Raw genomic sequence first — 15,274 nt, forward strand, 5'->3', positions numbered from 1 at the left:
CCCCCCCCCCCCCCCCCCCCCCAGAGGGATCCTCATCCCACCATATTAAGAGTGGAAATGTATCCGCTTCCATTGTAATTACAAACCCGCTGGAGGCAAAGCTCCTTGATCTCTGCTGGATCCTTGCTTGCTTTTCTTTCTTCCTTTATTTACTCACCTCCCTCAGCCGAGAGGACAGACGCATGCTGAGCTATCAGTTCTGTTTTTCTTCCCTTTCTGCTGGGCATTCTTTGCATCTAATATACGTAAAATTACAATAGCTTTAAGGCAGGCAATAAAAACAATGACATAGATGGGACGAGTGTTTGAGACAAGGAGAGACGCGAGTCTGCATCAGTTTGTTTGTGAATTGTGGGGATTACTGTTCCATATACAGTATGTGTTGCATATGAGAAGCAATCAAAATGCACGAGGCAGACTCCGAGGCTGGAACCATGCCTGTGTTTACTGTTAAGTGTCTAGATTAGCCATCTCCCGGCATTGCGAACCCTCCTTGAGGTCAAAGTGTGGACTTAGCCCAGGACGAGGGCTTGATAGTGGGGGAGAAATTGCTTTCTGTGGGGACGAAATGAAAACCGCTGAAAGGAAAACAAGCATCCCCGCTGTCCCATGAAAACAGGCCAGTTTAAGCCAGCGGAGTCCGCTACGGTGTGAGGCTGGAGGGTCAAGATGAGGGCGAGCGTTCGATGGCCCCGTAGTGATCTGAAACCAAGACCGGCTAAGCGGGTACTGCCTGAGAAAAGTGGCCAACCGGCAGCCCAGAGGACAACAAAGTGGAAATATAGAAGGAAAATAAGAGGTAAAAAAGGCAAGACAGAGGTGTGCCTGCTGTGAATTTGAGTGAGTGTGTCTGTTTCAAATCCATCTGGGGAATGTTTTCTTGTCAGCTGGCTTTGTGATACACCCAATGTGTATATAAAGTCCACGGCTACAGTGCATTGAACAGCACAATGCAGTAAAAAGAGTGTGCCATGTGACGTTAGCGCAGACTGACTGCCTGAAGTAGCTCAGGTCAAAGAACTTGAGACACTCCCACGCGAGGATGTTGATGTGCTCCCCGGGAGGGGTGTGGCAGCGAAGACCAGACCAGGACCACGATGTTCCCAAAAAAACATGTGCCGGGGCCCTCCGCCTACAACTACAACCGCAGCCACGGTGTTTATGTCTGTCTTGTGGAATGTTCTCTGTTGTTGCTTCCTGTTTGCGCACGACGCGGTTCAAACCGCCCCCTGTTCCGCTTGGCTGTAGGCGGTATTGGTGGGGTTTGCTGGTGACACAAAGCAGCACTCAAAAGATAATGTCCTCGGCCTGAATGACTGTGTACCTTGATGTCACAGGAATAGCATAAAAGGAATGCTGCGTGCACCAACGTACAGTGATGATTATCGTATCTAAATCCAATTTCTTCATTCTTTGCATGCAAGTGCTTCAGGGGGAGCCTTGACATGTTGGCAAGGAGGCAGCTGGGAATTTAAGTGGCGCGTATGTAAGATGAGAGAATATCAGAGTGTCGTAATGGAAATGAAAGAGAACGATTTGGTGTGAAGCCTTGTAAACGTATTTATACGAGGAAGAAATACAGAGGTATGAAAACGAGCCAAATCTTTGTTTCCAGCTCTGCGACTATGACAGCATCACGGCGATAATAAAATTCTTCAATTTGGCTCGAGCCCTGGGTTCCAGTCACACCCCGAACGACGCATTAGTGAACCAGATCGCACCAATAAAGTCAAATCAAACGGATTCCGAACAGCAATTAATTTCAAGGATAATGACAAGGGAAGCCGTCCAAAAGTGCCTCTACCTCAATTAGTCTCTCATTGCGCTGTCGTTGCAGACGATGGATGAAAGAAAAACAAATTAAGTTGCAGAGAAGAGAGAGAGAGAGAGAGAGAGAGAGAGAGAGAGAGAGAGAGAGGGTTAAAAGGAAGAGATAGAGCAGAGGAAGAAGGGAGGACGAGATAGTGAGGGGAAGTGATATACACAACGAGGGAGAAAGAGTGTGGGAAAGAGAAAGATTAAAGGGACGGCACGGAGAAAGGAGGGGAGGGAGGCGGAGGAAGAGAATTTGCTGTGTGCAAAAGAGCTTTCCTGATAGTAACGGCCGCTAATGGACACTAGAGAGAGAGAGTGGTTAGAACGGAGAACGAGACAGAGAGAGCACAGAAGTGTGCAGAGAGACGCAGAGAGACATCGAGCGGCGCGGATAAAGAAGATATCTTCTGTACTCACGGCTGTATTCGCCAGGCAGTAGGCGAAGCTCTGGGGTTGGGGCAACTGTTGGTGGTGGGACAGGTAGTGCTGCAGACTTGTGCGGGTGTAGGAGGCGCCGCTCCAGGCCCCCTGACCCCCACTGCTACAGGCGGCTGCTGCCTTGCTGCTGTGATAACCTCTCAGTGCTGCACCGGGCTGGTGGGGAAGGAAGGATGGGAACAAAATGGGGGGAAAGGAAAGAGGTTAGCATGGTTGAGAGAAAGAGGGCTCTGTGAGGGAACCCAGCGACAAATGTTGCCGTCGAGAACATCAATGGCGTCACTTTCGAGCAGCCTCCGGCGAGCACTGACAACCGGCTGCCCTCTCACTGACCTGCATCCAAAGAGAAAGCGGAACGCGGTGTTGATCTAAAATCTCCATACCAGAGCATCAAGATTGTTCTCACACTTTCTTCTCACTCATTTTCACCCTCCCTCCCTCCCTCCCTCTCTGCGAGCGCCAGATGTTGTGAAACACCCCCCCGTTCCCTCTCCTTCCCCCTCTGTCACGCTCGAGATGTGTTCTCGCTGGAAAAGTGCTGATTGGTTTGATAAGATGCCTTGGATTACAGGCTGGCAACGGGCTTCCCAGTGCGGCATTATGTATTGGGTATCAACAGGGTCCAGGAAACACAAGGCTGAATCTGCTGACAGGCCGGCTTATGCCGCTCTGAGAAGGGTTACCTGAGCTGTCACGGCTATTAGAGCAGAGAGAGAGAGAGAAAACATTACGGGACACCCAAATGCTGATCCGGGCCATTTTAACAAGACGCGGGGCAAATACTATAGTATTCAACTCTGGTCAACAGTGCCACTTAGACTTGGCTATAACATGTTTAAACTGCAGGTATTATATGGTCATAGTGTTTGCTAGCTTGTCAATCAAAGAGAAGTACGCTCGCTGTAGGAAAGCTCCAAAATGAATTCAGCAGAAAGACTACAAGGATTACGTTTAGTTGTATGTGTTGGTTCTCGTACATGATGAGCATTGTCACACAGCTGGAAACAGGGCCGTTTTTTAAGCTTTGTTCATATGTTCATACAATAAGGACACGGACAGCGGCAGACTTTCACCATGCCACAACCGGGGGGGCATTCCACGCTCTAGAAAACAAGACAATGACCTCACGACAGAGAGAATAAGAGCTCCTCTGTTGTTGTAGTTGTTGTGCAACAACTTAACGAGAGTAGGACCAATGATGTGGAATAAAGTTCACAAGTTTTCGAGCAGCTAACATTTCCCCCAACTTCCCAAATACCTAATTATAAATTGAAAACATTGGGGTTTTGGACTTTTGGTTTGGCAACAAAAGCAATTTTAAAGACACAAACACAAAAGGTCTCAAAACCTTTCTGTGGACATTTCCCACTACTCTCTGACATACCGCAGACAAAACAATCACAAATGATTCAATAGTGAGAATCATCTTTAGTTGGCGCCCAGACTTTAATACAATAAGTGTATTAAACTGAGACTTTAAATGAAATGAAAGATATAGTTCATTTTAACTAACAATGAGGTTTTTTATTAGATTACGTATGCTGCTCTCATACAGATCACACTTCTGCTGAGAAAAACACATGAAATGTGATGCAATCTAAAGAGCATTTCGCCGTGATTTCATTTGCATTTGCGAACAGTGTGCAGAGCAAAGACAGCCCACCTTGAATAAAGCACAGCTGTACAGTGAGCATTAACAGCCCCCTTCAGCCCCTGTTGGATTTTCACTGAGGTCAGAGGTCATCCCACACAGGGGATACTGGCAGCGGTACAGACTCACAGCTGTGCTTAGAAAGCTTGCCAGTCTCGTATTCTTCGTCACGAAAGAACCGGGGGGGAGTCTAATGCACACGGTGTTTATAATGACGGGCTTAAGGCTCATGTTAATATGAAACAGGAGAAGGCTGTTTTCCCCCCAAAAGCAGGATAAATGCATTTATACAGTGCAGCAGAGAGTGCATAGAGGAGCACGGAAGAGGCCCACTGGTGTGATAAAAAAGTCGTGGGAAAAAAAACAGAAAAAGTTTAAAGCACTGATTTTGAATCACCAGGTTTTGAAAAGCGTAAATAAAAAGGAAACGTCAGTTGCAAGAAAAACAAACAAAAAACAAAGAGTATTTTTACCTGCTTTTGTCCGACACATCGAGCGCACCGAGTTGTTATTTTCTCTCAGGCCTTGAATGACAAATTTAGTCATCGGGTCAAAATTTGAGAACTGTGCGTGGGCCGCATATATTGTACTAACAACGCATCAGCATTTCGAGCTGTGCCTCACTGATGCAAGTTATTGAGCGCTTTAGAGACATTTCTCGCACTATTATACAGCCACTGTGAAAAGCCAGAAGGGAAGGAACAGCCCAGAGTACGCTACATTAAGCTGCGCCGCCACAGCCGCTGCTTTAACGCAAGTATTCACCAGTTCACAGAGTTTAAGTGCTGCCCCAAGCCAGGCAACAACCTCCACTGGCCTTATAAACGAGGATTATTCAGCCAAAGAGGAGGCGTTTAGAACTAATGCATCCATGCCCAGGTGTTTTGTTAAAGACTCTATCTCAAGAGGGGAGAGATTCAGTCATACATCAAAGTTCTATATAATAACGGAGTCATCCTGAGGCTGAGGGTTGCTGAGCTGCGTGAGTGACAAGACACATCCGCCCTTGGTATCACAGGGGTGGGGCTGTGTTTTAACACCAGGCTGGGATCCAGGGGTCTTGACATTCCTCGACTGGAATGCGCGATTGGTCCCCGGACTCAGATTCATTTCACAGACTTTCAGCGGCTCGTCAGAGAGCTACACTCTGCCCATATTTCTCCATTTTATATAAGGGCCAATTGGATCTGGTTACACAAGGCTTTCCCTCCTCCGAGGGGGAATGTTTTACATGCGGGCAAACAGATGTGTGTGTGTGTGTGTGTGTGTGTGTGTGTGTGTGTGTGTGTGTGTAGTGGCTGTGTGCTGCCAGTGATTTGCTCAAAATTTGACGAGGAAGAAAAACATTGTTTTCACTGTTTGATTATTCTTTTTAACAAGGGCAAATCACATCCTTGGTGTTTCTGTGCTCTTGTGTTCCTACCCTTGTGAGGAGCGGCATGTGTTCTGCGCTCACTGAGCATTCATACTGTCCAAAAAACATCGATAGTGCAACCTGAACGAAGCCAATTACATTGGCTTTGGTAACCTGTATTCCTATCCTTTGTCTTACTTTGATTTGGGGATAATCTAAATAACTCCTCTCATGCAAAAAGAAGTCCGAATGTGTGGAAGTCTATGAGAAAAGGACCCTACTTCTTACTTGATTTATTACCTCAGTAAACATTGTAAACATGACTTTATGGTCTCAATCTCAAGTTTCAAGTCTTCTTCAATACAGCATGATGTTCATTTAGTAAATTATGGTCCATTTAGGGTCAAACAGACCATAAAGCAGGGGATGCTTTAGGGCGGGCTTACTGTGATTGACAGGTCGCTGCTGCTACCAGAGCCGTATCTGGCGTCTCTACGTCACTCTTCCGCATTCACTTCCATTCAGGGGTTGCAAAAATTCAAGATGGCGACATCCATAATCCAAGATGGCGGCTGCATAGAGGAGGCTTTATGACGGTTTATGATTTATGACCCCCCCCTCATAGCGTTGGGGCTTTGCAGGATGTAAACATGATGTAAAATGTTGCCATGGAATCAGCTTGAGCCCCGATACTTGGTAACATTTCGGCAAATTGGCAGTTCCTGTTTGTAATGTACCCGTGGATGTCAGGAAAACTATCTCTGGATTACTGATACTGAATAAAACTTAAAAACGTGATGATTCTCAGGCAAGTTCTGGAGGTACAAGGACATACTATCAATGTCTAAAGTCTAAAGATATGTGCATCTTGTTTGTGCATTTACATTTGACTGATTGGAGTTATGACTCAAGAGAAGGAGCACACAATCTATAGAACTCGGCCTCTTTCACCTCAAGCAGTATCTCACAGTCCGATAACCTTTGATCTGAAGCAAGTAAGACAGCTGCAGTATAGGGCTGGGTACTAGATTTAATGTTTGACATATTTGACTTCTTTGTAAATCAAAAAAGGAGTTTTGTAGAAAAATATACATAGCTTGAAGCCAAAAAATATAAAAAAAAGATATCCAGGCTAAAAGAGCGATCAGTCATTCTCTTTAAAAGTATCCAGAAACGTTTAAAAAAAACAGCTGCTCCACAGCCGGTTCACATACCAATATCTGTTCCAGCACGTTAACCTTCGATCATAACACCACATAGAGGGAGGTGCATTATTTTCTTGATGGAGGAAATTCATTTGGCTCAACGGAGAAGAGCAATGCAACTATACTTCAGCGAGCCAGGACGTTATCAGCGCCATTTATTACTAAACATGCACGTCGAGGAGGAATAATGCTTCACCTTCAGCTATGAAAAAGTAAGCGGAGGTTGTGGCTCCATTAATCCGCTGAGATGAACCAGAGCATAGCACCTCTCCCGCGTCCATTTGTCAGCGGTTAAGTGATTTCCTTCCCTCTCCCCGATGACACTGCGTGGTTGCGGGTGTCAGAGGATGGACCTCGGCGAATTACACGACTCTTTTTGCGTCCAGCTCCTCTCATGGAAATGGTTTCTTTCTAAAAAGGAGCAGCTTGGGAACTAACTCACGTTTGCCATTGAATAAAATGAATAACTTGCCAGAGGAACTGCAAATGTATTGCTCTTTCAGAATACAGTGAATTAAAATCCAGCCTGGTCTCGGTGTCGATTGGCAGTGTCACGTCCTTGGAGACGGAAGTAAACTAAGTTAAACTGGCCTATTTTATGATTTCTGAAGTGCAAAAAGAAAAGAAAGAGACGCTGCTCCCCTCATTCACAGGAAGTCATTTCTCTGTGAACACTGTGTGACCCCGTAACTGTGATGAAACCTCCCCGTGAGGTTTCCATCTAAGGAATAATACGGTCGTACTGAACAATTCCTTGCTTTCCAGGAAATATTACCGCCATGAAATCTATAACACACTAGAACAAAAACACACTGCGGTGTTGATGAAGCAAACTGCGGCCTATTGCTGAGACATGGGATTGCTTTAGTGTTACAGAAAGTTTAACGGGGATACGTCTTTAAGGCTCTCTGTGAAATTCTCCAGTTTTATGGTTTCAGCTTGCTGTATTGACTTTCGTGCACGATGGATTAAACGCGCTGAGGCAGCATATTGTCTTTTGTTCTACGTTTGGTATTTGTTTCCTGACAATTCATCTAATTTGATCTTACAAAGAGTAACCTTTAAGGTGTAATACCATTGATGACTCCTTCCTCAATGTCTTTAATAAGGCCGTACTGTGATTATCTGATCCTCCTGAAGGCATCGTGGGTCCGTGGGTACAGCGGGGCAGGAATGAGGATTTCCCACAACACAGATCCAAATCAAAATGTCCTGGTTTCCTGTTGGCCTAACTGTGCTTTATCTTGGCTCGTCCCCCTCCCCCCCCCCCAAAGACACTGGAGTGTTGCCAAAAAGCCCCTCTTTTGTCTCCCGTCATCTCCATATACCCATTTCACATGAAGCACATGTGGAATAATGGACAATCTCCAGTGCATGGGCGTAAAAGTGTCCCAAAAATCCCCATCAAACGAACAAAAATGAGGTCCGACGAACGACTAAACAACCGAGCCCAAAAGCATATTTGAAATGAAGGTTGAAATGAATGGTTTAAGGGTGAGAGGCTTCAGCACGAGGACCAGGAAAGTCATCCCAGATGGCATTAGTTAGGGGATATTGTCTTCTGGAGGGCCCTCCACGCCTGGTTGCTCCGTTTGGCCGCCTATGAAAGAGATGCAGCTTTGCTTTGGCATCTCTGATGACTGACTTCCTGGAAGCTGTGTTGCGTGAAATGGCCTCCTCTGTACCAGCCGCTCTCCTTTGCCAATCCTCATCCTCTCTCACACACACACACACACACACACACACACACACACACACACACACGAACGTCGGCTTCCCGCCACCAAACAAACAGGCAGGCTCCGACTGTCGCTACGATAACCGCAGCAGACGGAGGTGCGGCGGGCTCTCCGGGTCACCAGCAGTTCCACCTGGAATCCCAAACGGGGCACCTCTGCTCACCCACCCTCGTCCGTCCTCCAACGCTCACAGGACCAAGTTCAAGCGTAACCAAGGCAACGCAGTGGCGGGGGCATGTGTGGATTTTGGCGCGTGGGAAGTCTTGACAGGTTTCAGGCTGTTTCAGGCTGCTCTCAGTGGAGAAAGGGGGGGCGGGGCAGCGATTGATCAGCTACCCCCGGTGTCTCCACGCTCACTAGCTACGGGGCAGAGAGGACCGGCAAGGCCAACACATCACCACACACACACCGTCTATGCCTCTCAGTCCCTCTAAACAACAGTCTGAGGAAACACTTCTGCGATCTAAGATGAGAGTCTGGAGGGACCTGGAGTAGGTGGTAACCAAGGCAACTGGGTCAGAGGGTGACACTATAGCCAGAGATGGCCGACAGCCACTCAAACAAACATGTACAGTACTTCACTTTGGGTCAGCTAAGATGAGAGCGTCGTGTGTACACCGTTAAGATTCCTGCACTGAATGGTTGCGACCCTCCGCTGTAGAGATGAGCAGGATGCACAACGTACCATCCTCAAGTCACAAGCTTTTGTTCCGAGGTATTCGGTGGCATTCCAGCTCAAGGAGACAATGTGTACGACTTTAAGACTGAGTGTCTTTAGAGGTGTGGAAAGAAGGGAGTGGGATGTGAAGGGGGCACACAGTGGGAGAAGAAAAAGAGGAGAGAAAGAAAGATATTCAGTCCTTGACCTCTGAGGATCGTTGGCTAACAACACTGTGACCCGTCCACACTTCACTCGACGTAAACCCCGTAAACTTTATGCGTCTGTGATCCATCTCCCCCAAATATTTTCCTTGGCCTGACACATGTTTATGCTCTGATGAACCGTGAGCCCAAGGGCGGCCGCTGTGAGGCGGATGTAGAGCCTCACATTTGCATCTCGAACATCCTATAGGGGGGGGGGGGCTGATTTTGATAACACCTACACCAGGGACACATGTGCTCCCTTTCCCACCGCCTCCCCTCCATCTCCTGCTGTGCTCGGACTAGCAAGGAGAAGCAGCATCCAGCTCCTCAGTGGAGCGGGGACAACAGGGGGGCTTTAAGGGGAGATGAAGGGGATGAAATATCATCGTGAATTGACCAAAAATGATACATTTTGGAAAGTTACAATAATAATATTTATTGTTTATGTCAATTGTCAAGAAGGCCGTTGCCGGTTCAAGCTTCCCAGATGTGAGAAGAAAAAAAGAGTCTGAGAATTGTTGTCGTGATTCAGTTATATTGCCGGAGGTCTTTGTGTCAATATGTCTCATAACTGAGTGAATCCAGGCATACTCGCCATCAGCTCTGATCATATGGCCTTTAGTGTACAGTAAATTATTACATTTTTCTTTATAGTTTTCATAAAATAACAACAGTGGCATTATAGTTCACTCCCAAATCTAAAATACATATTTCCCCCTCTTACCTGTAGTGCTATCTATCAGTCTAGATGTTGTGGTGTGAGTTGCCTCGTGTTGGAGATATCAGACATGTCTGCCTTCCCTCCATTATAATGGGTCTGTATGGGACTCGGCTAGAGGTGATCAAAGCACCAAAGAAACACATTTGCAAAAACCTCAACAACAATGTCTCTTTCCAGAAATCATGAGCCAGTTACTCAAACTGGAGAATATTATTTAAATGATGTGGTATTTTTATGGACATGTTTGTCTTCTCAGGAGCAACTTTTTAAAATGAGGTAGAAGGGTCAAGTTTCAGTGATTTATCACTTATTGCAACAAAAACAAAATGAAAACTGGAAAAAAAAATGTGCACCGACTTGGAAACACTAAGAAAACCAAATATGTGTTTTGAAACAGAAGAGTCCAGGATGTAATGTGCAGCACTTCAACCTGTTAACAGCAGTATAGAGGCTGTTAATGTGTGCTGCTGAACTATGATTACAGCTGTTTACCCACTGGGCCAGGCGAGCCGCGTCTGAGTGGATCACACCTCCAGACAAATGCTTCCACACTGACATTTCAGTCCTCTTCTTATGTAGGCCGATGCGTTTTATACACCCACTTCTCCGGCTCTGTCACTTTGTCTGTTCGCCTCGCTCCATCGCCGTCTCGCTTTGTGTCTCTCTGTCCAGCCCCCCCTCCTCCCATCCCTCTATAAACTGCGGGGATGATGGATGCCTCTGATTGCCTGAGGCCTCTCTGAGTCCAGCACACTAAATCCAGAGTGCTGTTTGGAGCTCCGTGCCATTAAAACAAACACCTACACAGCACAGAAATAGACACGAGTGATCACTAAGTGAGAGGTGGTCTGTGTGGTCAGAGGGAGCTGTGGTAAATGAGAGCAGGACACGTGTTTGCTGCTCTTAATTAACACTAAATCAATAACAATCACGGACATTTGCTTTACCTGTTAATTATCGCGAGCTGAATTTTAACAGCTGATTTGCAGCGAGTCTCGTTATTTTTTAAAGTGCAAATTACTCGAAGCTCCAAGTAGTTTTCGGACAACAAACAACACGATTCTCATAGTTAAATTTACTTCTACTGCAATTTACAATATATGCCTATTAACGCTGACATCTTACCAGAGGACTAACCAACCGGTCAGCCAACAGCCCAGTTTCTTTAACTGGTCACACTGCAGTTCTACAGGACAAACATATCTGAGGTGAGCCAACATGTGGAAGGAAATGCTTGTACAAACAAGACCAACTGCGTGTTAGGACGCAGTCTGGACCAAAGTGGAAGAACGTCCGAGTGACATTGCCATCCCTGGAGCCATGCCGCTGAAAAGGTAGTCGCGGTTATCATTAAAAGATATTTTATCTTGATATAGATTTTACATGATGTCACCCAGCCCTCGCAATCATTGTTCCACAATCCTACGTAGAAGCCGTGTAAAAAGACAATGAAATGAGTTGTGGCACCGCGGAGACCACATGTATCTACACGGTGGAGCTGGCGGACGGGATGAGGCGGCACTTAAGTTTGTCTGTGTCTCTGTCCCCGCGGCCCAAAGTGAGAGGCCGGAAAGAGGAGAAGGGGAGTAAGATGAGAGGAGACGAGCATGGCTTTGAGGTGACGTACAGTCTTCCATGGCAGAAAGACTTTGCATTGTGTCTTCCCCTCTCTCTCTCTCTCACTCTCTCTTCTTCTTCTGCGGTGTCCTTGGCTTTCTGTTCCCTCCAGTTGGGCCCCGGTTGCTGCAGCACCTCTCAGGATGTGGACTCCAGCTGCCTACCGCCGCTGCTATTTCTAGGCCTGTACCCACTTTCCACCTCGGAGGAAACCCGATACCACCTTCAAACATGCACATCTGTCAGGCATCAATAGCACAGGTACAAAGAAAAAAGTTGTGGACTTCTATGGGAGATAAAAGAAAAGGGGCAAAATAATGAAACGTTTTGCGTATGGACTGTATAATGGGCATCTGTCGTACTCCTTTTTAACAGAAGACAGACTGCTGAGCACGAAGCACACAGGCACAAAGTGGAGACAAAAGCCACATTACTCATATGAATGACAACCCCCCCCCCCAAAGGGTCAGGGTCAAAGATGGACAGAAGACGCCATTCTCCTCGACACAGTTCCTCTTTTCTCCTCTCAGGCTTGAGATCTCTTTTTCGTTCGGTCGTCTCTGTCAGATCCCTGTGGAGGCTGGAAATGAAGAATTAAAGACGAGAGCGCTGGAAAACAAACCAAGTCGCAGCCAAGTCGGCGAACACCGCAGTCCTCCAATAACAACACTTCTTGATAAAAGTCTATTTTCTCTGCACACTGTCTCCACATGATGTTATCATTTTTCTTTAAATTCAATAAAGCCTTCTCTCGCCGCCCGCATGAAAACTGTATAGTTTTGAGATGAGCACACGGGGGTTTTGTGCAAGTTTCCCATACTAGGCTGCCTCGTGCAGGATGACTTGCTGAGGATGTGCTGCTGGGAGGAAGCAGTTATGAGCGCCGATCGTTATTAAACCTTGGGCTTTGTTTTGATTTCCACTAAAGAAGAACAGAGAATTATCCGTAAAGGACACAGTGGATCAGACTTGGATCAAGCTCATATAATAGGTTTGTCCTCAGCAATCGCAAAGTAAAACTATTTTGTGGAGGACACATGTAAAACACCGTCTTTGTCCCCTCGGCCTCGCTCCGCTGCCTTGGGTGAGTGACCGTGAGGTCCAGGCGGAGAAAACACTCGAGTCACACTGAACTCAGATGTTTGGGAAGGACACCAACCGGCCGGCTTTCAAATCTTGAATTTGGAGTTTTTTTTCTTTTTTTAATACATGTATAGAAAATACACTTAGACAATAAACGGCTGTTGTGTGAATTATCATTTTCCTGTTTTTTAAAGAGCAAGCCACTTTGGTGGAGTGTTTACGCTCCTTTTAGTGAACTTCATTGCCAAATTATCGGGTCTCTCTGTATGTCATGGCAATGAACACCTTTGTGGAGCGGAAAATTGTTTCACAATCTATTGCTGCATCTCCTGCACCACCTATGAAAGGCGGGGCGGTAAGAACTGCAGTGAGACAAGACAAGGTGGGAACTTGACAGGAGGCCGGACTGTGTGTGATGAAGAAATGTGGCCAAATTGTTCCGGGGACGGTCAGCCATAGAGTCCATAATGTGAATGCCTGGATATTAAATGTGCATCTGCAATTTCCTGTAGAGGTCCACTAATACTCGTTCTTAAAGTACACTGCAGTAACATAAACTACTTTTGAGACAAATAATTGAGGACTAGGGCTGTCCTGAATACCATTTTTGGAGCTTGGGGTGGGATTTAACATTAGAGTCATGCTATTTTCAACAAGTCGTTTCAACAAGTGTTACTTCGGTCGCATGCCAACGCACAGTGGACAGGCAATGGCTTGTTGGTTAAACGGAACAGACACGCAGGTTGCTTCCCATGACAATTATGAACATGCCAGCAGTTGGGAAGCAACACACTGGAACTTTACTTGGGTCTTGTTGGGCTGCAGCATTTAAAAACACAAAGTGAAACCTACACTGTACATTCACTACTAGAGCTGAGCTTGACTAAAGAAATTCTTAGTCGACCAACACTCGTATGATTTTGTTGACGAATGGTTTAGTTGATTTAAATCAACAGATCAGTAAAATCATGCAAAAGCACCACTTTAAACCTTGTATTTACCAAAGATGTGCTCATTGGTTCATTGGAAATAAACCACTCAGCATGAAAACAACATAAAGAACGACTAATCGACTTAAGACATCTGGGTCAACTGAGACCAAAACAACCGACTAATCGACTAAGAGGGGGCAGCTTTATTTACCACCACTTCACAACTTTACTTTACTATTGGAGAAGTTCAAAAGATGATCGATCAAGTAGAGGCAAAGATGTCACCAGTGGAAACACTGTCACGCCTATCCAACGTGAAAGAGCAACAACCGATGTGGGAACTCCAAAACGACCGACCAATGATGTAGCTTCATCGTTCTCTAACTCACACACTTTCATAGAGCTGGCCCCTGCTTTGCAGCGGTTCTGCCCAAAAACAAACAAAACAAAAGAAGACTGATCCTGCCACTCTGCACCCCAGTGGAGCATAGCAGGGTACGCATGTAGAGTCATGAGCACATTCCAGCCCTCCTCTAGACTGCTGACACAGGGACATGTCAGAACAGTGGCTCTTGGCCCCCCGAGAGAGCTAGACAGCTATACTGTCACTGTTTTGATAGGACTGTACTGTGATACCGACGCACCACCACCTGTCAGATAATGCCGCTTTTCCTTTTTTTTTTTTCCTGAGTGCTCCTTTGGTCTGCGAGAGGGGAAATTCTGCTGTCAACCTCGGCAGCCGATTAGAAGTGCTGCTAGAGATTGGCGGTTCTTAGTCCCTTTTTATCACCCTTAGCTTTAAAGGCACCATCCAACTAAACAGTTTTGGAAGAAGAAGCAGTGAAAAAGCACCAATGTGAGGAAGTAGCTGTGGCACTTGACCTCGTCTTCATTCAGTAATTAATTAAGTTAATGAAGAGCAAGCACTCATGTGCCTGCCCTGCGGTGATCGAGTGCAAAGGGAATATTTGCTACTCATGGTGTCAGTGATGGTCCTCTCTGCACCAAGAGCTTCCTGCCTCACTAGCACCAGAACACATTCCTCTGGAACAGCAAATGATAGGATGCTGACAAATCACAGGGCAACGGGAGGAAAAACGTCAAGAGACACACAAAGATCATGTCTAGACTGCAGTTTCTACACAACATACATAGCAGTGGGGGGCGTGGCCAAAGGCCAGGACAAGCTTCATCGAGACACATTCGGAAAGTTTACAACTGCCAAATTCTTTATGTTTAAACGGTGCTAATACGAAATTGGCAACATTTCGCAGCATACTCGCAGCTAACGGTTGCTAACAGTGCAAACGATAGCAACAGTGCTGATAGAGCTAACAGTGCTTACTAGAGTGGGTGGGTTCTACGCTTCCGCAACGACGCCATCGGTCGATACGGCGTTATCAGCTCAGTGTAGAGCGGCGGCCTTGAGCTCACATGCACTAAAAGCACGCGTGGCCGGCCCGGCTATGTCAACAAAGTAAAGAGAAGCGTGACAACACACACAGAGGGAGAGCGACTTACTCTGCTATAACTTATAACATGGACAATAGTTCTTTAGTGCTATATTAATGCTCTGAAAATCGTAGCATTTTTTAGCAGGCAAGCCGTACACGGATTTTCTTGGCAAATCTCGATGCCCATTGCCACCCATTACTGGACAAACACTATTTGGATATGTTTTCGTCATATGCTATTTTCTGCTCAGTACAAAGTAGTGTAATCCAGTTGGCCGATCAAGTAAAGTGAACATCATGCCATGCACAGTGCGGAAAAGAATAATGTGTCAACTAATGAACATCACTTTTTGCTCCTGTCGTCATTTCTCAGGGGCGAAATGATTTGGTGCACACCCGAG

The 15,274-nt window shown here is 46.2% G+C and overlaps 1 protein-coding gene across 6 annotated transcripts in view; it reads right to left on the minus strand.

Moving 5' to 3' along the window:
- The window catches only part of rbms3 (RNA binding motif, single stranded interacting protein), a 277,908-nt gene that overhangs the window by 223,000 nt on the left and 39,634 nt on the right, over window positions 1–15,274 (minus strand). For 5 of the 6 annotated variants that reach the window (XM_031866616.1, XM_031866614.1, XM_031866615.1 and 2 more), the window contains one exon: window positions 2,233–2,409. In XM_031866616.1, coding sequence (XP_031722476.1) covers window positions 2,233–2,409 — 177 coding nt within the window. Of the gene's footprint in view, window positions 1–2,232; window positions 2,410–2,586; window positions 2,643–15,274 lie in introns of those variants that run through there. The other variant, XM_031866619.1, reaches the window with a different exon arrangement.

This window comes from Anarrhichthys ocellatus, unplaced genomic scaffold (genome assembly GCF_004355925.1).
Source record: "Anarrhichthys ocellatus isolate YVR2014 unplaced genomic scaffold, GSC_Weel_1.0 scaffold35, whole genome shotgun sequence".
In the NCBI taxonomy this organism is placed as follows: Eukaryota; Metazoa; Chordata; class Actinopteri; order Perciformes; family Anarhichadidae; genus Anarrhichthys; species Anarrhichthys ocellatus.